Source organism: Chiloscyllium punctatum, chromosome 40, assembly GCF_047496795.1.
Source record: "Chiloscyllium punctatum isolate Juve2018m chromosome 40, sChiPun1.3, whole genome shotgun sequence".
Taxonomy (NCBI): domain Eukaryota; kingdom Metazoa; phylum Chordata; class Chondrichthyes; order Orectolobiformes; family Hemiscylliidae; genus Chiloscyllium; species Chiloscyllium punctatum.
The window spans coordinates 43,340,480-43,363,735 of NC_092778.1; the positions used below are offsets into that span (position 1 = coordinate 43,340,480).

Sequence of the window (23,256 nt, forward strand, 5' to 3'; positions counted from 1 at the left end):
ATTGTGCAGCAAAGATTCTGGATCTAGCTGCTCCAGGATCGATACTCATCTTGTAAAAATATAGTAACAGTACAGCAATAGAGGTTTGGAGCTCCATTCCAGAAATGGTATTTGATGCTACACCACTTGTTAACTTTAAATCTGGGAAAGTTTTGTTTGGCAAACCTATTAAGCGATATGGGACAAAGGCAGGTGTATGGAGTACTTTCTCCCCACCCTCCCCTCATTTATCTCTCCACCCTGCAGGCACTCTGCCTCTGTTCCTGATCAAGGGCTTTTGCCCGAAACATTGATTTTCCTGTTCCTCGGATGCTGCCTGAATTGCTGTGCTTTTCCAGCACCACTCTAATCTAGAACCAGGTGTATGGAATTAGGCCACAGATCAGCCATGATCTAGTTTGAATGGCAAGACCAGTTTGAGGGGCTGAATGGCCTACTCCTGTTCATTTGGTCTATACTCCTTATTCTGAAACCGGTATGCTAAGGACGACACTACACAGTTAAACTTGACTGATCGTAACGGGTGAGATTGCGAACTATCTGTCAGTGTAAAATACATTATGACAGTGAGGTTGGTTTTGATTTTTATCCCAACTGATACTTTGGTTGAGTTGATGATCTCCAAGTTGAATGGTAGAGTTTATGGTTCCAGAACATGAGCATGCAAGCTAGCTTCACTGATGTATTTGAGGATGTTTTCCATCATTGGAGGTTTTTTTTTGGGAACGGGCATGAAACTAAGGCACAGTGGCACAATGCAAGAGAGCACTGGATTTTTCCCAGTGTCTACTGACCTTTCTCACTTTCCAGATTCAGGATCATTTGTCTTACTGTTGTTTGTCTACAAATTGGATGTAGATTTGTGCATATGAACAATTGCACTTCAAAAATCCCAATGATGATCGGAGTGTTTTATAAAACAAGTTTTGTGTTGATGCATTAAGTTCCAGTATACAAAATGATGTTTGCAACACTTGTGAAGAAATAGTAATATCAAGTCATAGAGATGTACAGCATGGAAACAGACCTTTCGGTCCAACCTGTCCATGCCGACCAGATATCTGACCAATCTAGTCCCACCTGCCAGCTCCCGGCCCATATCCCTCCAAACCCTTCTTATTCATATACCTATCCAAATTCCTCTTAAATGTTGCAACTGTACCAACCTCCACCACTTCTTCTGGCAGCTCATTCCATACCCGTATTCGCTGTTTTTTTCATTTTGAGCAAGTCTTGCACTTTTTGTCCCATTTAACAGGAAAATGAGTTTCTGAAATACTAAATTGATCATCTATCACATTGTAAACTATTCCTCTATTTTCTTAGCCTGTCTGCAACTAGTGAAACAGTTGACCATGCCACCTTCCAAACATCTCTACTGTTTTCCAGTATGTGGCTGCATTCACCAGATCAATGTTTATCTAATGTGGGAAGCATATCAGTCGCAATTACTTCTCCTATTGCTCACCATCATTGTTTGGTGCATCCTGGGAATCTACTCATTGGTTGCCTCCTATTTCTTGTGCAATTGATGCACCTTTGCAGCATAATCCAAAAACCTGTTTGCCAAGATGTTTGAAGACTAATGTTCACTCAACCTCATCATGACCTCTGTTAATTACCTCCACTGATCCTAAGCTAACCGACTACTTATCTAACATCTAGTAGTGGATTAACAATTTTTTTCCAAATATATATATTCTGAAATTACCCCATATGGACTCTGTTCACCAGCCATGAGCTCCATCCTGGTAACTGTCATAGCTTTTAATTTGATTTGGTGATGGGTGTTTGACAACACCATCTGCATTACAAAGACTGCCAATTTCCATCATAGTCGCATATCAAGGTTCTACACCTGTCTCTCTCATCTGAAAATGTTATTGATGACTTTGTTAGATTTAGACTTTGACAATTCCAATGCTGTACTGGCAGGCCTTAATGTTTTACCTTTAACTTCGAGGTCACCCAGGTCTGTGCTGTTACTTTGAGCAAGTCATGTTCACCCATCACCTTTGTTAATCTACATTGAGTTTCTGATCAAGAAGAGCTTTTGTTTTAAACTTCTCATCCATATTTTCAAATTCTTCCATGTTCTTACCTGTTCCTAAATCTATTAGTATAATAAAATTCTGATTTTCTATATTCCTCTAATTCTGGCCTCTTGCATATCCCTGATTGTCTTCATCTTGCTGCTGTACCTAAAATCCTATGCCCTCATTCATTCTCTTGACTCCTCTACCTCTTTCCTCCTTTTCAGATACGCATTTAAAACCGACCTCTCTGATCAAGTTTTTTGTCATCTGCCTTCTTGCCACCTTGCAGCAAAATGTCAAGTTTACTTGATATGCCTTTTTGAAGCATATTGGGCTGTTTTGTAGAAGCATATTGGGCTGTTTTGTAGGAACATAGGAACTGCTGTAGACTATTTACTTATTTGAGTCTGTTCTGCAATTCAGAGGTAATGACTGATTTACACACAACACTGTGTATACCTAACTGTCCTGTGTGCCTTCATGTCTTTTCTAATATGATTAAACATTTTTTTTTCAAGTTAACAATTGACTTGTCTTCAGTTGGCCTGAGGGGAAGGGGAATTCCCAACGTGAGAAGTGGAAGTAGTTATTCTTAATCTGTTCCCTTTTATTTTCATAAAGATACTATCTCCAAGGCCATTATTTGTATGAAATGTGCCCAGAACTGCCAATAATATAGCAGGTCTGATCTATCCAGGATTTTGTATAAGCATGAATTATATCCCTCTTTAATGCTCTAGGTATAAAGACTAGCATTGTTTATGATCTCTACTCTATGTACCTGGACCCACAAGCCTCTTCATAACTCCACATTTTCCAGCTTTTCACCAGTTGTGAGCAACTTTGTTCTGTATATTTAAGGTCTGAAGTGGGTAGCCTTCCCTTTTCCCTATTGCAATCTAATTTCCACCTGTTCACTTAAACTATCAGTGTCTCTTAACAAATTTCTCTTGCGTCTATATTACTGACAGTATTGCTATAAACTTTCCGATGACCTAAAGGTACATGGCCTTCTGTCCCATTATCGTAAGGAATGCAGTGAAAAGTTGAGGCCCCAAAGTGCGTGCACAGAACAGTTCTGATGAGTCACTGGACTTGAAATATTAACTCTATTTTCTTCCTTATAAATACTGAGACCTGTGTTTCTCCAGCAATTTTTGTGTTTATACTGTGTATGGTTTTTGATTTCTGTCTCCTTTCTTTCCACTAGTTGGTGCTAATACAGATGCAATGCTTTCATTTTGAAATACAATCCCTTGTATTTCTATAGTATCCATATGTTTCATATTGATTCGGTGATTAACTAGAGTTACTAACTGTTATCTTGCTAAATCAATAGTGACGATGATAAGCCTCACCCTACGATATAAGCTGAAGCTTTGTACAGTTAGTAAAAGTAAAATTTTAGGTGTTAGAATAAACGATAAATTTGTCAGTTCTGTAAATAAGTTTGTAGTAGTTGTCAAAATTGACACCCTTCAATTTATCGTGCATCTATTTATATATATTTTGTAAATATTTATTTAGTTAGAAATTAGATTTTCCCCCTCGAAGTCAAAATGCTTCGGTGTGTGCAGAAGTTAACTCTGGTTTTACTTCTGAGTAGGACAAACTTCCCATTTTGCAGTATTCTGCTGAGTGTCTACTTAAGCAAGTTTGTGGGGGAGAGCTGTACCAGCAAGGAAAATGTAAAATTTTCTAAATTCTAGGAAAAGATTTCTAGTTTGTGCCATTCAGCTGTTTTCCAACTAATAATCCTGTAACCCATACTTTTCACTAAGGATGAATGTACATCAGTGATTAAATGTGAAATGGATTTATAGACAGACAGGAAATCAATTGCTGTGCTTTGTGAAATATCAAAGTTCAAATAATTTAGCACACTTCATACCTGGATTTTTCTTTAACTGTTTCAAAGTACTTTTTCAATTTGCTAATCCAGAAATTGGTCTAGTCAAGTATGTGCACTAAGAACTGCATGTAAAGCTGCCACTTGAGTGTTCAATAAACTAACTTCTGTTTTGTTCTGAAGAATGTGTTTTAATGAATGTTGCTGTTATACAGTACCCAATTAGAAAAGTTACCCTTGTAAATAGTATGAAAAGAAATGGTAAGGAGCTCACATCACTGGCTGGTCTTGGTTGCTGCCGGCCTGTCGGCAAGAAACATGGGTTAGACAATCTGACAGTGGGGGTAGCAAGAGCAATTAGGAAGATAAGTAATGGTAATGAGGGAATTTCTGGGATCATCTTTAATCAAGGCTGTGCTTGGCAGATTGTAGGATAGCCTGTTTGGTGTAGAAGTGGGGAGGAAGTGGCTGCAAGAGGGTTTGGAGGGAATAGGATCCTATAGGCAGAGAGAGAACAACTAAAACTCGGGAATACTCACCCAGAAGGATCTAAGAAAGCATCAAATTACTGAGCTAATGAGTTCCTTGCAAAACAATGTGCAATCTCAAGTTTCATCCAGCTAAAGTTTTAAACTATTGATTAGGCTACAGCTTCAGGACAGCATGCAATTCTGGTTACCACATGATAGCAAGAATGGGATTGCAGAAGAGTGTACAGAAGATTCTTCATGCTGTTGGCTGGATTGGAGCATTTTGGCTATCAAGAGAAATTGGATAAATGTGGGTTGTTGTCTTTAGAACAGAGAAGGTTGAAGGGGGATCCTGATTGAGGGACATGGACACAGTGGCTAGAAAGAAACTGTTCCTCTTAATTGAAAAGTCTGTATTGAGAGGGCATACTTTTAAGGTAAAAGGAGGAGAGTTAGGAGGGATTTGCAAAGATTTTTCACCTAGAGTCATAGATGTACAGCACGGAAACAGACCTTTCGGCCTAACTCGTCCATGCCGACCAGATATCCTAACTCCATCTAGTCCCACCTGCCAGGACTTGGCCCATATCATTCTAAACCCTTCCTATTCATATACCCATCCAACTGCCTTTTAAATGTTGCAATTGTACAAGCCTTCACCACTTCCTCTGGCAGCTCATTCCATGCATGTTGTCCCCTAGGTCTCTTTTATATCTTTCCCCTCTCTCACCCTAAACCTATGCCCTCTAGTTCTGGACTCCCCCACCCAGGGAAAACACTTTTGTCTATTTATCCTATCTATGCCCCTCATAATTTTGTAAACCTCTATAAGGTCACCCCTCAGCCTCTGCTCCAGGGAAAACAGTCCCAGCCTGTTCAGCCTCTCCCTATAGCTCAAATCCTCCAGACCTGGCAACATCCTTGTAAATCTTTTCTGAACCCTTTTCAAGTTTCACAACATCTTTCAGATAGGAAGGAGACCAGAATTGCATGCAATAGTCCAACAGTGGCCTAACCAATGTCCTGTACAGCCCCAACATGACCTCCCAACTCCTATATTCAATACTCTGACCGATAAAAGGAAAGCATACCAAATGCAGCCTTCACTATCCTGTCTACCTGCGACTCTACTTTCAAGGAGCTATGAACCTGCACTCCAAGGTCTCTTTGTTCAGCAACACTCCCTAGGACCTTACCATTAAGTGTATACATCCTGCTAAGATTTGCTTTCCCCAAATGTAGCACCTCGCATTTATCTGAATTAATCTCCATCTGCCACTTCTCAGCCCATTGGCCCATCTGGTCAAGATCCTGTTGTGATCTGAGATAACCTCCTTCGCTGTCCACTGCATCTCCAATTTTGGTGTCATCTGCAAACTTACTAACTGTACCTCTTGTGCTCATATCCAAATCAGTCACATAAATGACAAAATAGAGGACCCAGCACCGATCCTTGTGGCACTCCACAGGTCACAGGCCTTCAGTCTGAAAAACAACCCTCCACCACCACCCTCGGTCTTCTACCTTTTTGAGCCAGTTCTGAATCCAAATGGCTAGTTCTCCTTGTATTCCGTGTGATCAAACCTTGCTAACCAGTCTCTCATGGGGAACCTTGTCGACTGCCTTACTGAAGTCCATATAGATCACATCTACTGCTCTGGTCTCATCAATCCTCTTTGTTTCTTCAAAAAACTCAATCAAGTTTGAGAGTCATGAGTTTCTTTGCATAAAGCCATGTTGACTATCCCTAATCAGTCCTTGCCTTTCCAAATACATGTACAACCTGTCCCTCAGGATTCCCTCCAACAACTTGCCCACCACTGATGTCAGGCTCACTTGTCTTTAGTTCCCTGGCTTGGCCTTACCACCCTTCTTAAACAGTGGCACCACGTTAGCCAGCCTCCAGTCTTCCGGCACCTCAGATACAAATATCTGAGGCCCAGCAATCACTTCCCTCGCTTTCTACAGAGTTCGAGGGTACACCTGATCAGGTCCTGGGGATTTATCCACCTTTTGTGTTTCAAGGCATCCAGCACTTCCTCCTCTGTAATATGGATATTTTGCAAGATGTCACCATCAATTTCCCTACATTCTATATCTTCCATATCCTTTTCCACAGTAAATACTGATGTAAAATACTCGTTTAGTATCTCCCCCATTTTCTGCAGCTCCACACAAAGGCCACCTTGCTGATCTTTGAGGGGCCCTATTTTCTTCCTAGTTATTCTTTTGTCCTTAATGTATTTGTAAAAATTCTTTGGATTCTCCTTAATTCTATTTGCCAAAGCTATCTCATGTCCCCTTTTTGCCCTCCTGATTTCCATCTTAACTATACTCCTACTGGCTTTATACTCTTCTAAGGATTCATTCAATCTATCCTGTCTATATCTGACATATGCTTCCTTGTTTTTCTTTACCAAACCCTCAGCTTCTTTAGTCATCCAGCATTCCCTATACCTACCAGCCTTTCCTTTCACCTGAACAGCAATATACTTTCTCTGGATTCTCATTATGATTTCTGAAGGCTTCCCACTTTTCAGCCATCCCTTTACCTGTGAATGTCTGCCCCCAATCAGCTTTGAAAGTTCTTGCTTAATATCATCAAAATTTGCCTTTCTCCACTTTAGAACTTCAACTGTTAGAACTGGTCTATCCTTTTCTATCACTATTTTCAAACTAATAGAATTATGGTTGCTGGCCCCAAAGTGCTCCCCCACTGACACCTCAATCACCTGCCCTGCTTTATTTCCCAAGAGTAGGTCAAGTTTTGCACCTTCTCTAGTAGGCATATCCACATGCTGAATCAGAACATTTCCTTGTACACATCTAACACATTCCTCTCCAACTAACCCCTTAACAACACTATGGCAGCCCCAGTCTATGTTTAGAAAGTTAAAGTCCCCTACCATAACCACCCTATTATTCTTACAGATAGCGGAGATCTCCTTATAAATTTGTTTCTCAATTTCCCTCTGACTATTGGGGGGTGTACAATATAATACTAATAAGGTGATCATCCCTTTCTTATTTCTCAGTTCCACCCAAATAACTTCCCCAGATGCATTTCTGGGAATATTCTCCCTCAATACAGCTTTAATGCTGTCCCTTTCCCGTCCCGTCCCTTTCCCGTCCCGTCCCTTTCCCGTCCCGTCCCGTCCCTTTCCCGTCCCTTTCCCGTCCCTTTCCCGTCCCGTCCCGTCCCTTTCCCGTCCCGTCCCGTCCCTTTCCCTTCCCGTCCCTTTCCCTTCCCGTCCCTTTCCCTTCCCGTCCCTTTCCCTTCCCGTCCCGTCCCTTTCCCGTCCCGTCCCCTTTCCCGTCCCGTCCCCTTTCCCGTCCCGTCCCCTTTCCCGTCCCGTCCCCTTTCCCGTCCCGTCCCCTTTCCCGTCCCGTCCCCTTTCCCGTCCCGTCCCCTTTCCCGTCCCGTCCCCTTTCCCGTCCCGTCCCCTTTCCCGTCCCGTCCCCTTTCCCGTCCCGTCCCCTTTCCCGTCCCGTCCCCTTTCCCGTCCCGTCCCCTTTCCCGTCCCGTCCCCTTTCCCGTCCCGTCCCCTTTCCCGTCCCGTCCCCTTTCCCGTCCCCTTTCCCGTCCCCTTTCCCGTCCCCTTTCCCGTCCCCTTTCCCGTCCCCTTTCCCGTCCCCTTTCCCGTCCCCTTTCCCGTCCCCTTTCCCGTCCCCTTTCCCGTCCCCTTTCCCGTCCCCTTTCCCGTCCCCTTTCCCGTCCCCTTTCCCGTCCCCTTTCCCGTCCCCTTTCCCGTCCCCTTTCCCGTCCCCTTTCCCGTCCCCTTTCCCGTCCCCTTTCCCGTCCCCTTTCCCGTCCCCTTTCCCGTCCCCTTTCCCGTCCCCTTTCCCGTCCCCTTTCCCGTCCCCTTTCCCGTCCCCTTTCCCGTCCCCTTTCCCCGTCCCGTCCCTTTCCCCGTCCCGTCCCGTCCCCTTTCCCCGTCCCGTCCCCTTTCCCCGTCCCGTCCCGTCCCCTTTCCCCGTCCCGTCCCGTTCCCTTTCCCCGTCCCGTCCCGTTCCCTTTCCCCGTCCCGTCCCTTTCCCCGTCCCGTCCCTTTCCCCGTCCCGTCCCGTCCCTTTCCCCGTCCCGTCCCTTTCCCCGTCCCGTCCCGTCCCTTTCCCCGTCCCGTCCCGTCCCTTTCCCCGTCCCGTCCCGTCCCTTTCCCCGTCCCGTCCCGTCCCTTTCCCCGTCCCGTCCCGTCCCTTTCCCCGTCCCGTCCCGTCCCTTTCCCCGTCCCGTCCCGTCCCTTTCCCCGTCCCGTCCCGTCCCTTTCCCCGTCCCGTCCCTTTCCCCGTCCCGTCCCTTTCCCCGTCCCGTCCCTTTCCCCGTCCCGTCCCTTTCCCCGTCCCGTCCCTTTCCCCGTCCCGTCCCTTTCCCCTTTGTATCCTTCAACATTTAAGCTGCCAATCTTGTCCATCCCTAAGCCATGTTTCTGTAATTGGGGGTGCTGGAACTTTGGAATGCAGTGCATGTGTGGGTAATTAGGTGGAAATCTCAATTTTTAAGTGAATAAGTGTTAGAATGACAGCATTCAAGGCAGTGACTGTAGGTATTGGTAAGTGGCACAGACTCAGCCTACTAATCCCAATCTATGAACCAAAGAGCACCTCTTCTGTGCTATATAACTAAATAATAACAAAGTTTTATGACATTTGGATTGTTTACTTGTGCCACAGCAGTGTAGCAGCAACAAAAAGTCAGCCAGAATGGGCTCTATCAAACATAACTAAGAACTGCAACTGTGATATTATTGTGGCAAAGATTGACAAGGCCAAAGACCCAATGGGTTGGCCCTGAAGACCTGTTTTCAGCATCTGAACATTTCATGATTAAACACCAGCAAGTTATTAATGGAAAATATCCTACATGGGATACATCGATGATACTTGGAATCACCAAGTGCAGATTCAGGATTTGGTCATCAGTGAGGTGAAAGGAGACTCTAAGGAAGTTAAGGGCTTCTAGTGGGTCCCTGGTTCACATTGTTGTAGATCATTTAGGATTCCAATGAAAAGTTTTTTTACATCGAGTGGTCAGCCTATGGAAAGCGGTTGAAACCAAAACATTCCAATTTTTTTCAAAGAATTGGATATTATTCTTAAAGCTAAAGGGCTCAGAGTATGGAGTGAAGGCAGAAACAGGTTACTAAGATGGATGATCAGCCATGGTCATATTGAATGGCAGGGTAGGCTCAAAGGGCCTACTCCTGATCCTAGTTTCCATATTAAAACCGTATATATTCTGGAACATCTGCTTAGAAATAGTGTGGCAGATCCTACTGTAATGAACACTTATATTTAACAATTAAATTGGAGATGCTCCAACTTAAAATGTTCCAACTTTGTGCATGTGATGGAAACTTGCACAGTTGTCTCTTTACACAGATGGGTGAAGTGTCTATCATGTGAAGGCTTTTTGTGTAGAATGTCAGTGATTTTGAAAAGAGAAATGTTTCTGTTGATCACTTTAGATACCATGATACCATGTTGTGGTTTTAAAATGCTTAGTGAAAAATTATTATTTCGGATATTGATTTAATTTTTTGAGAATCTAACTAGCTTGTACATCAACACCATTAGCCAAGGTATTATTACTATATGACTGTATTATCTAATAAGAGTTGATGAGAATAAAAAGTAGCCCCTGAAGATCAAAAAATATCCCCTTCAAAACTCAAATTTTAATTCCCACCTTAGAACCTGGTGGGCTTGCTGCCCTGCATAGAGAAATCTTGAATTTCTGCAAGTTGCTGTGCCAGAACTAAATTCAGTATTAGTTTAAGTTTTGGTGACGATCCATTAACAAACACATTGACCTGGACCCAATATACAAACCGCTGCAATGGAAATCCAGAACCGGCACCAACCCGAAACAGCTCAAACAAAGCCACGTAAATTCAAAGCGGAACAGTACAATAGTGCTTCACAGGAGGCAACACCGCACTGCTTGTGTCACCTAGAAAGGGGACGAAGCTCTGCCAACAAACCTACCAGCTTGGCAAACAGACCAATAATGAATCCAACAGTATTAGGCTTGATTGTTGCAATAATGAGAACACGAGGAGTTGAAATGTAGCACATAATCCAAGTTACAGAACTTGGAGGAGAATAGTGATTCAGGAACATTGCTTTTCAGGGACCAAATAAGTCAGAAAATTACAATTCAGGGGTCTCATTATTTCTCAGACTGTAATTTAGATCAACAGTTAGAATCTGACTTGAACTTTAAAATTACAAAAGGTGGTTAGAATACCTAGTGAACAAAAATTGACAGGCAATAACAACAGGGAACCTCTATTATCTGAACGAGATAAGCGGGCACTCTTTTGTTCGGATAATTGATTATTTGGATAATCGATTAAATGCCTTTACTCTTGAGCTCGGTGTTTTTAAAGTCTGCTCCCTGTTCAGGAGACTGCAGAAGTACACTGTGCACAAGACCCTGCCCTCAACACCACCCCCAACCCTGTCCAACGCTGCCCCCTCTGCACCACCGCCCCACCCCCCCAACCCCATCCAGGGGTGTTAGGGTACACCCCTCTGTCGAACTCCAGAAAGTGTGTGGGTAGAGAGAGAGGGTGGAAGATTAGTCATTTGGAGATAGTGCTTGTTTAATTACTGTAAGCAAAAGACGTGATTACTGTTGGAAACACGTCTTTGATGCAACGTTTCTGTCGAGACTTCGAGATTTCCTTCGGATAATCCGATTTTCAGATAATTTGGTATTTAGCTAATCGAGGTTCCTCTGTAATTGGTCTTTTGACTAAATGCTATAAACAAGAGCAAGAAACGAGGCTTCACAGTTCTAACTTAGATATGAGTCATTATTTAGCTTATTTCCTGCTAAACAGTATGGTCAAGGGATAGGGTGCTTCATGTCCTAAGTGTTTAGGTCAAGTGGAAATCAAATATAGAAAAGGAAAAATTTGTTTTAGAAACTAGTAAAGGCCCACAAAAAGAAACAATAGAACGTGGGTGAACTAACTGGTACATTAGCCAGAAAGTTAACTCCTGTAAAAATTGATTGTAAGGATTATCTGTGCATATCCATCCATCTGAACAGGCTGCCCGTTCCCTAACTGACAACTTAATGTACACCAAATCCTTACCAACTTTGTTTTTTGTTTGTAAAGGATGCCAAACAAACTATCAGTAGCCTCTAAACTTAATGATGACTTGTGGTATTCCCAGCCTGTTTTGTAGTCCTTGTCCTTGTCAAATGGGTTCTTTCTTGCCTTTGTCATGTCTGTCCATATTCAAAATCCTAACACAATCCAACTTAGAGGAATTGGGAATCGGCAAGACTTTTTGCAATCTTGCCTGTAGTCTGTTAAATTCCATATCTTAAATTCTACAAAATATCCATTAGTCTTGTAAATTTATCAAAGTGTGACTGTCCCTCCATGCATTTGCTTATTTTAAAAAATGTTTTAGTCGAATTCCAAGCCAACCTTTGTCCAAATGTTGGTCCTCTCAATACTTTGCCTGATCTCGTGTGTCGTGAGTTGGTACCTATGCCATTCCTAACATTTTCTTGTTAAACTTGTAACTCTCATCCACATACAATCATTGGAAAAATGTAGTCAGTAAGGTTCAGCCTGAAAACGTCAGTCAGGAGTACTCGCCTGACATGATGCACTGGCTTCAGCCCATTCTTCTCCAAGCTTAATCCAATTAGTTTTCTAGTTGTAAAGACTTATGACAGAGTGGAATTGCCAAAATGTCAACTAAAATCCAAACAAGTCAGTGAGCCAAAACCATATGCCTTTCTTTGTGGATATCGTTTATTAATGGCAATCTTATGGCTTCTACCGCACATCTTATCTTGCTACATCAACAGCAACCTAGATGCTAAAAAGTGAGGAACTTAAGGTTAATATTGCTGGAGGAAAAGGTAGTAAAGAAACTCTTCGCTGCCTTGAATAGCTGCAGTATATATACATGGTAGACACTCAATCCTCAGGGAGGGAATTCCAGAATTTTGACCCAACAGCATGAAAGCAATGTTGAATCCAGATGGTTAGTTGCTTGGGGGTCTTGCAGATGGTGGTGTTCTCGTGTGTCTGCTATCGTCTTCCCTCTGGTGGTTGTAGGTTTGGAAGATGCTGTCTAAGGAGCTTTGAATTTCTGTAGTGCATCTTGGTGATGTACACTGAACATTATTGGTGCCCGTCAAACAAGCTGCTTTTTCTAGATGGTGTCAAGCTTAAATGTTGTTGGAGCTGCACCTATCCAGGCAAGTGGGGGTGACTTGTGTCTTGTAGATGGCGGACAAGTTTTGGGGAGTCAGGAGGTGAGTTACTCACTAAGATTCCTAGCCTTTGACTTTGACAAATTGAACTGGATTAGCTACAATGGTAACACCAGGGGTGATGGTGGGATTCAGTGATGGTAATGCCAGTGATGGTTAGATTCTCTTTGGAGATGGGCATTGCTTGGCATTTTTGTGGCATGAATGTTACTTATTAATTAATTCTCAATGCATATTACCAAGTCTAGGATAGCTGCTTCCCTGTTCAGCTATGTGATATTGTCCCAAGACATTCAATAACTTGTTTTCCAGGCTACTTTTGCTGACCTGATTTTCTAAATCTATGTAGATTAAAGTCACCTGTGTTTATTGCAGGTATATTGTTTATGTGGTCCATTTAGTTTTTTCCCTGTAAGCTCTGTCCTACAGTGTATTTACTACCTGAGATCTGTTAGGGTGTTTTCCCTGTCAACCTTTGACTTCAATATATGTATTTGGGGGTAGGAGGCAGCCTAGTGCTATTATCAGTGGACTGTTAATCTGGACACCTCCACAACATCTCTGGACACAGGTTCAAATCCAGCCACAGCAGATGGTGGTGGTTGATGAATTCAGTAAAAATCTGTAATTAAGTGTCTGATAACCATGAATCTGGTGTTGATTGTTGGAAAAAGCCCTTTAAGGAAGGAAACTGCCATCCTTGACTAGTCTGGCCTACATGTGACTCCTGACCCAGAGCCGTTGACTCTTAACTGCCCTCAGGGAAATTTTAAGGATGGGCAATAAATGCTGGCTACGCCAGTGATGCCCTCATTCTGTGAATGAGTTGGAAATAGCCACTGTATTTATGTGGCAAGTCCAATTCTGTTTCTGTCAGGTAGTAATCCCTGGGATGCAATTTGATCCTTTTAACTCTGGTTTGTTCTTTTGACTTTTTTGAAATGATGCAAAGATTATTGTCCCTTAAATGTTACGCTCCTGACAGTTGATCCAGTTTGGCCCATCTTCTAGTTTAGAACTAGGTCTAGCATGGTAATTTCTAATTGGACAGGCAACATACTGCTGTCGAAAGCTTTCCTAGACATTAAGGACTCTTGTCCCTCACTGCCCTTTTTGCGACTACAATTCATCTGTGTTTAGGAACTTGCAGTTTCCCCTTAATTACATTTATAATTTTTGTACCTCTTTATTTTCTTGCAAGCTTGTTACTATGCATTCTTCTCTCAAGTTAGTCTGGGAGTAGATAACAAAAACAATAATGCAAGTTTTTAAAAAAAAGTTCTTATCTCTAGTGTAATAAATTGTCTTCAACCTCTGAGGTATCTTCCTTCTCCAGTATTGCAATACTTTCCTTAATCAATATTGCAACCCCTCCCATATGCTGTTTTTCCTATCTTTTCTGAAAACAGAGTTGACTTCTTTCTAATGTAACAGTATTAATTTTGATAAATAACCTTTTACCAGACACTGAAATAACGCGAACTTTACAAGAAAATGGTGCACATTTACTATGGAGATCTGAGATTCTATTATGGAAACCTCCAGTAGTAAAGCACTCTTTTTCCTAGTTAGCTTGGGGAATTTAAAAGCAAGTTAGGATGTGAAACCTTCATGTTTCGGGGTCCTGTTTCTGTTCAAAGTTTGCTTACCATGTGCGGTGTGTGTGATCAAAAGTCTAACTGAGCAAACTTTGTGGAACTGGTTAATATTCTTAAGTTCTACACCCAAGGGTTGGACTTTCTGAACTACTTTTTGTTTTTGCAGGTATTTTAGAGACCATTTGGGATAAAAACAGTGTTACTGCTGCTACTCCACCTCCCTCTCCAACTTCTGGAGACAGTGGTAGGTTCTGTTGTTTAAAAATCTTGATTTGACAGTAGTCAGTCAGTTTGAGATGAAATGGATTCGAATTAAGAATATCAAGTTTGATGTGAAAGGTATTAATTCTATAAGTACAACAATACAAATCAGGAGCATTCAGACTCCCCTCATCTGCTTTGCCACTCCATAAGCACTAAGCTGATCTGACTGTGGCTTCAACTCCATTTTCCCGCCTACTTTTGACTCCTTTGTTACTTGTATGAGAATTGATGCTGTTATGGAATTGAATGCATCTATTTAAGTTTGGTGTTCTCTATCGAGTAAGATGTAGCGCAGATAGATTCTGAGTAAAACTCTACACTAACTCCTCAGCCTACTTTAACACCAACCTTGGGTAACTTTATAACCGCACTCAGTGTTTGGGATTTGGCCTAGTTTCATTGACCTCAAGCAGGTTTTTGAATTGCCAATGATGTTCAGAGTGTGTCCTCTAATTGTTGCTGTATATTAACAAGGTATGGACCATAAATGAACACTGTACCTTTTTACAAAATAGTATAATCCTTGGCACACACTTTACAGAAGACTGAATAGCACTCCTTGGCTTTGTGTATTTGTTAGTGAGGTAGGCTGTCACTGAGCCTGATCACATGACATAATGTCATCATCCATTTTGGACATACAAACAACTCTCTCTAACTTTGCCTGTGGAGTGAGCACCTCAATGTTAAACTCCTGCTTTTAACATTCCTGGTCCTCCTTGGAACAAGAATTCAAACCAAGAATTTTATTTTGCTTGAAAGTATCAATCTGAATTTTAGCTTTCACTGTTCCTTGATTATGAAAACTTGTAAAATCTTGTGACCTACTGTAAGTTCAATTCCCTCAACAAACTGTTTCAGGGTAAGCTGGCTTAGACATTTTCAAGTGAGGCTGAGGACCCCCCCACAAAAGGGATTCTCTTTGATTATCTGAAAATTCAGACTCAGTCCAGCATACAGTCATCAAGACTGGTGGATTGTATGGAAAACCTACCCATGCCAGTGTTAGTGTTAAACTTCTTGCTGTGCCAGTAGCATGTAACAGATGACTCTTCTGATCATAAGTGTAAGCTTTTGTTTTGAATTGGTACTTTGTAGTCTTCCTGTTGAATACCTAACATTTTAAGTTGATGAGACCATGTTCCAGCAACAAACTTATTGGAAAATCTAATGTGTACCAAGAGATGTCTTTGATTTTTCTTTTTCCCTTCCTATTCCCTTCCCTTGAGCATAGTTTGCTGCAATGTGAGTGCACCATAAATGCAGTGCAGTTAATTGGCTGACGAAGAATGATTTCGCATTAGCTGCATGTGCTATAAGTTTGCATAACCAAAGTTATCGAGCTAGACTACTTTGTGCAAGTTAAAATGCTGCTGAAATTTATTTGTAACAAAATTGGGAAAGCAGAATATCAATGAGATCACTGGAATTGTCCCTTGATGGATTTCTGCACCCTTCAGAATTATGTTTCCTGCGTTCTTAAGTCCCTTCAGAAGAATTTGTAAAGCCTGCACTTGTATTGTCTGTAGAATTGGCAGTGGAAACTTGAAATGCTCAAGGTACAAATCTAATAGCTGGAACAATAATCTCTATTGGGATGATATCAAAGATTTTTATGAAATAATAATGAAAAGTCTTTACGTCTTGCACTAATGGCTAGTAGACTTTTTTTGTTTTCTACATTTGTGTGCTAATAACTACATAAGACTCATGATTTTCTTTCCTTGTTAGGTGATTTGCTTAGTAGCCTACTGCAGACTCCCCAAGCTGCCAAATTATTAAATCAGCCAATCCCAATTTTAGATCCAGCAAGTGAGCACGTTTGTTTTCTGGCTTTGGACTGTCTGACTCATCTTTTCAGCTGGATCCCACTCTCTGCCAGCATCACCCCTGCTCTCCTGACTACCATCTTCCACTTTGCTCGTTTTGGCTGTGATACCCGTGCCAAGAAGCTAGTTGCTGTGAATGGAAATGGCCACAACAATAATATCATCCAGGAGCGAGGTAAACTGGGTGTGTTTGCCATGTCTTGCATTAATGAACTCATGTCTAAGAACTGTGTCCCTATGGAGTTTGAGGAGTATCTACTGCGCATGTTCCAGCAGACATTTTACTTACTGCAGAAAATCACCAAAGACAACAACGCACACTCCGTAAAAAGCCGTCTTGAAGAGCTAGAAGAAAGGTAAGCTTTGTAGATGCCGTAGCATAAAGATATGGTCTGGGGTTCTGTTCTGACCTTATTTGGTACACCTGGAAACAAATTGAAAATTTGGATGAGTCTGACTTGTTCATGCTCTGCATGGATAGCAGATAATAATCCAAAGTGAAGTTACAAGAACACACAGGAATACAGTTTAATTTTCTGTTAATGTTGATATTCAGTTTGTTTATTGTGACACTAGGAAAAAGGTCTCCTATTTCATGAAATGTTCGGCAAAGGGATTTGTCTTGATTTCAGGTTTTGATATTGGGAAACAAAATAAAATGGAATTGTCAAGTTAACATCCTTAGTAATATACTTTTGACTTCTGTCATAACTGCCTACTGGTCTGAGTTTCTGTGGTCCTGATTTATAATGCAGATAATTGTCTCTAAAAGTTATCACAGTTTCCTCCCATGGCCTGATTTTAAGGTTTATCATAACCAGCAGCCCTCAAGAAAAATCCAACCACATGTAAGGATTACAAGTTCAAACTGTTGCCAGAATGTTGTCTGGCAGCTATACAATTTTGGACCCTTGGAAGACTAAAATCAGTATGGAAGAGTTATAGGCCAAGGATCTTGCATGTAGTGTTGTACTCAAGACTTCCCTAGCTTTATGTAAGATGCATGACATCTTAATGTGCTGTAACACTGCATATTACAAGAGTATGCAAGGCCGATATATCTTAGACACACAATGGATATAACACCTGATCAAAGTATGGAAAGGGAATTAGCTAGAACAGCAGCTCCCAATCATGTAGGAGTGACCAAAAGTTGAGAGGAACTAAAGAAGCCTGATTGAACATTTGTGTCAACTGATATGATTGTCTAGAACACTGATTCTCAAACCCTTTGACTTTTGTTTCCTTCTATGCATTAATGATCATTGACTAAACCTACCAAAATGCATGTAAAGGTCAAGTAGCCATAGTTTTGGTGGATTATCTGGCTGCTGTCTCATATGACTGGTGATGGTTTAATCTGAGGGTATCCAGACTTTGGATGAGGGGAGATTGAGAAGGAGAGTCCTTCATAACCTTTGTGTGGGTCCAATTCCCTTACCAGCTGTTAGCATCAATGTGCATCACAACCAACTGACATCCCCCACCCCCACATTCCCCAAAATGTATGTAAAGTGTTTTATTAAAAACTTTGTAGAAAACATATTACTTTCATACATTTGGTTGTAGATTACTTTGTGTAATTCCAGGCAGTCCCCAGTTGCACCCCCAGCCAGGTGAGACTGCTGGGTGACTGTGCTGTGCACATGGTGACCACACTCTACAGCTGCATTCCAATCTGCTTCATAAGGACATATGATGTAAAGCTAAGTAGGCCAATTAGCTCAAGTCTGCTGCACCCATTCAATGAGATTATGGCTGGTCATCCACATTCCACATCCTTGCCTTTTTCCTCCATAACCCTTGATTCCCTTACTGATTAAGGCTGTCGCGCTTTCTCGCTTAGAGTTGAATACACTTAATGATCTCGCCTTGACAGTCCCCTGCAGTAAAGCAATCTACAGATTCACTCCCCTCAAGAAATTCCTCGTGTTTTGAATGAGCCACTTTTGTTGCTCTGAGATTATGTACTCTGGTCCTAGACACTCCTACAAGGGAGAGCAAACTTTCTGCATTTATCCTGCTGATTTCTCTGAAGAATCTTGTATGTTTCAAGAAGATTGGCTCTCATTCTTCTGAAATCCAGTGTGTAAAGGACAAAACTACTCCACCTCTTCTAAGCAAATTTCCCCATACCTAGGATCAACCAGACTTTCTACAGTTTTGGTCTTTGAGGAAAGATGTAGTGGTATTGGATGCATTCACAGGTGGTTCACTAGCTTCATCCCAGTGATATGGGGTTTGTCATATGAAGAGAGATTGAACAGTTTTGTCCTATGCTCTCTGGAATTTAGAATGAGGGGAGATCAGACTGAGGTATTCAAGATAAGAGGTAATGATAAAATAGGTGTAGAGCAGATCCTACTACTTATGGGGCATCCAAGAATGAGAGGTCATAGTCTTGTCTTATGAGGTAGCAAATTTTAAAACAGTTGAGGAAAAACTACTTCTCCCAAGTAGTTGTGAATCTGGAATTTGCTACCCCAAAGTGCTGTGCGTAAATTTAAAGAGGAGTTCGATTTTTAATTGATAAAGGGTTGAAGGTCTATGGGGAGGAGGCAGGAGAATGGGGGTAAGGAGCATATCTGCCATGGGCTGAATGGCTTAATTATGCTCCTATATGTTATGATTAGATTACTTAGTGTGAAAACAGGCCCTTCGGCCCAACAAGTCCACACCGATCCGCCGAAGCACAACCCACCCATACCCCTACATTTACCCCTTCACCTAACACTACAGGCAATTTAGCATGACCAATTCACCTGACCTGCACATCTTTGGACTGTAGGAGGAAACCGGAGCACCCGGAGGAAACCCACATAGACACTGGGAGAATGTGCAAACTCCACACGGTCGCCTGAGGCGAATTGAACCCGGGTCTCCGGCACTGAGGCAACAGTGCTAACCACTGTGCCACCCACTGCGCCCACTATGAACTTATGAACCTAGTGAACCTTCTGTGGACTGTCTCAAAGTATATCTATCTTTAAATATGGCTAAGCTCACCAATTTTATTCATGCAACCCGGGCATTTCCGACTGTCCAGCGCTTATTGCTGTCCCTGCTTGCCCTTGAGTGGTGGTTGTGAGCTGCTTTCCTGAACTGCAGTCAACCTGCTATGGGTTGATCCACAATCTCTCATTAGGGAGGCAATTCCAGGAATTTTGACTGTGACAGTAAGGGAATGCCAATTTATTTTGAAGTCAGGAAATTGAGTAGATTGGAGGGGAACTTGCATGTGGTGGTGTTCAGTCATGTTCCTATCTGCCAGATATGACTCCAAACAGTAGTAAGTTTGCCCCCTGATTCCTGTTAATTCTAGTTTTGCTAGGGCTGCTTAATGCCACACTCTGTTGAATGTAGCCATGATGTTAAGGAATATCACTCTCCTCATCTCTGGAATTCAACTCCATGTTTGAATCAAGGCTGTAACAAGGTCAGTAACTGAGTGGCCCTGATGAAACACATGCTGGATGTTTCTAAGCAGGTGCTGCTTAATAGTACTGTCACCTCATTCTACTGATTGAGAGTAGTGATTGGGTGGCAATTGTCCCGATTGGGATTTGTCCTGCTTTGTGAAAAGGACAATCTGGTCAGTTTTCAACCTGGTCAGGTAGATGTACTGGAAGAGCTTGGTTAGGGGTGTGGCAAGTTCTGGAGCACAAGTCTTTAGTACTATCACTGGAATATTGTCCGTATCCAATACCTCCAACTATTTCTTGATATCATACAAAGTGAATGAAATTGGTTGAAGACTGGTGTCTGTGCTGAGACCCACTGGCTGAAAACTGCTGTGAATACACTGAAGTGTTGGGTTTCTCCATCATTGAGGATGGGGATATTTGTGGAGCCACCTCCAGTGAGTTGTTTAATTGTCTGCCACTATTCAGATTGGATGTTGCAGGACTGCAGAGGTTAGATCTGATGCATTGGTTGTGGGATGACTTAGCTCTATCTATCACTTACTGCTTATGCTATTTGACATGTAAGATCATCCAGATGAACACGTCATTTTTAGATAATACCTGGTGCTACTTCTGGCAAGCCCTCCTGCACTCCATTGAACCAGGGTTGATCCCCTGGCTTGATGACAATAGTTCAGTGGCCCTAGTGAAACATATGACAGGCCATGAGGTTGTAGATTGTGCTAGAATACGGTTCTGCTGTTGATGACCTACAGCATCTAATAGCCCACTCTCTTGTTGCTAGAACTGTTTGAAGTCAGTCCCCTTTGGAGTCATAGATGTACAGCTGTAAGCGGATCTTTCGGAGTAATTGGAATGCAAAATACTAGGCTAATGGTAAGATTCTCGGGAGTGCAGATGAACAGAGATCTCTGTCCATGTACACAGATCCCTGAAAATTGCCACGCAGATTGACCAGGTTGTTAAGAAGGCATAGTGTTTTGGCTTTTATTAATAGAGGGACTGAGTTCTGGAACCAGGAGGTTATGCTGCAGCTGTACAAAGCTCTGGTACAGCCACACTTGGAGTATTGTGTACAGTTCTGGTCACTACATTATAAGTAGGATGTGGAAGCTTTGGAAAGAGTGCAAAGGAGATTTACTAGGATACTGCCTGGTATGGAAGGAATGTCTTACGAGGAAAGGCTGAGGGCCTTGAGGCTGTTCTTGTTAGAAGGTTGAGGGGTGACTTAATAGAGACATACAAGATAATCAGAGGGTTAGATAGGGTGGACATGGAGAGCCTTTTTCCACTATGGGAACAGCAAACAAGAGGGGACACAACTTTAAAGTGAGGGGAGATAGGTATAAGACAGATGTCAGAGGTAGTTTCTTTACTCAGAGTAGTAAGGGTATGGAATGCTGTGCCTGCAACGATAGTAGATTCGCCAAGTTTAAGTGCATTTAAGTCGTCGTTGGACAGGCATATGGGCATACATAGAATAGTGTAGTTTGAAAGGGCTTCAGATTAGTATGACACGGCGGTGCAACATCGAGGGCCGAAGGGCCTGTACTGCGCTGTAATGTTCTACGTTCTTTCGGTCCAGCTTGTCCACACCAACCAGAGATCCTAAACTAAGCCAGTCCCATTTGCCAGCATCCGTATCCCTCTAAACCCTTTCTATTCATATACCCATTTAGATGCCTTTTAAATGTTGCAATTGTACCAGCCACTTCCACTTCCTCCGGCTTTCATTTCCATAAATTCACCGCCCTCTGTGGAAAAAGTTGCCCCTTAGGTCCCTTGGTGTAGACTTGTTGAGCTGAAGGCCCTGTTTCCACACTGTAAGTAATCCAAGTCTAAACCTATGCCCTCTAGTTCTGGACTGCCCCACTCCAGGGAAATACCTTGTCTATTTACCCTATTCATGCCCCTCGTGATTTTATAAACCTCCTATAAGGTCACCCCTCAGCTTCCATTTCAGGGAATACAGCCCTAGTCTATTCAGTCTCCCTCTATAGCTCAAAGCCTGGCCACATCCTTGTAAAGCTTTTCTAACCCTTTCAAGTTTTGCAACATCCTTCCTGTAGCAGGGAGACCAGACCTGAATGCAGTATTCCAAAAACCTAAACAATGTCCTGTACAGCTGCATTACCTCCCAACTCCTATACTTGATGCTCTGACCAATAAAGGAAAGCATACCAAATGCTGCGTTCACTATCTTATCTACCTGTGACTCTACCTTTAAAGGAACTATGGACTTGCACCTCTAGTCTTTGTCCGGCAGTACTCCCCAGGGCCTTGCCATAAAGTGTACAAGTCCTGCCCTGATTTACTTTTCTAAAATGCAACCCCTCGCATTTATCTAAATTAAGCTGTATCTGCCACTCCTTGGCCCATCTGATCAAAATCCCGTTGTACTCTGAGGTAACCACCTTCACTGTCTACTGCACCTCCAGTTTTGATGTCATTTGCAAACTTATTAACCATACATCCTATGTTCATATCCAAATCATTTACATAAATGATAAAAAGCAGTGGACCCAGCACAGATTCTTGTGGCACACCACTGGTCACAGGCCTCCAGTCTGAAAAGCAGCCCACCATCACCACCCTGTCTTCGACTTTCCAGCCAGTTCTGTATCCAAATGGCTAGTTGTTTGTGTTCCATGTGATCTTGCTAACCAGTCTACCATCAGGAACCTTGTTGAATGTCTTACTGAAGTTCATTTAGATCACATTTACCGCTCTGCCCTCAATTCTCTGTTACATTTTCAAAAACTCACTTAAATTCATGGGACATGACTTCCCATGCACAAAGCCATGTTGACTATCTCTAATCAGTCCTTGCCTTTCCAAGTCCATGTAAATCCTGTTCCTCTGGAATCCCTCTAATTCTTGCCCAACACAGGTATCCGGCTCACTGGTAGCACTTTTCTTGACTAGTAGCACCACGTTAGCCAACCACTAGTCTTCTAGCACCTCACCTGTGATTATCAATGATACAAATATCTCAGGGGTCCAGGATCACTTCCCTAACTTACAATGGAGTTCTAGGATACACCTGATTAGGTCCTGGGGATTTATCCATCTTTTGTGTTTGAAGGCATCCAGCACCACATCTCTAATATGGACATTTTTCAAGATGTCACCATCTACTTCCCTATATTCTATATCTTCCGTGTCCTTCTCCACAATATACACTGATTCAAAGTATTCAATTAGTATCTCCCCTGTATCCTGTGGTTCCACATATAGGGCCCCTCAAAGATCAGCAAGGAACCCTATTCTGTCCCTGGTTAGCCTGGTGATGGTGCCACACAACACTGCTGGAGGATATTTTCAATGGTGAAGGTGGGAATTTGTCTCCAAGGACTATTGTGGACAGATGCATATACAGGCGACAAATTGGCAAGGATGAGATCAAATATGTTTTCCCTCTTGGTTCCTTCATCACCTACCACAGATCCAGTCTTGCAGCTATGTCCTTTAGAACCTGACCAGCATGATCAGAAGTGCTGCTGTGGAGCCACTGGTGTTTGTGGTGGACACTGAAATCTT

The 23,256-nt window shown here is 42.4% G+C and overlaps 1 protein-coding gene across 1 annotated transcript in view; it reads left to right on the top strand.

Annotated features, from left to right (window-relative positions):
• The window catches only part of xpo6 (exportin 6), a 131,601-nt gene that overhangs the window by 46,016 nt on the left and 62,329 nt on the right, over window positions 1–23,256 (top strand). The window contains exons 6-7 of the mRNA XM_072559681.1: window positions 14,365–14,442; window positions 16,194–16,647. Of these exons, the coding sequence (XP_072415782.1) occupies window positions 14,365–14,442; window positions 16,194–16,647 (532 nt within the window). The remainder of the gene's footprint in view (window positions 1–14,364; window positions 14,443–16,193; window positions 16,648–23,256) is intronic.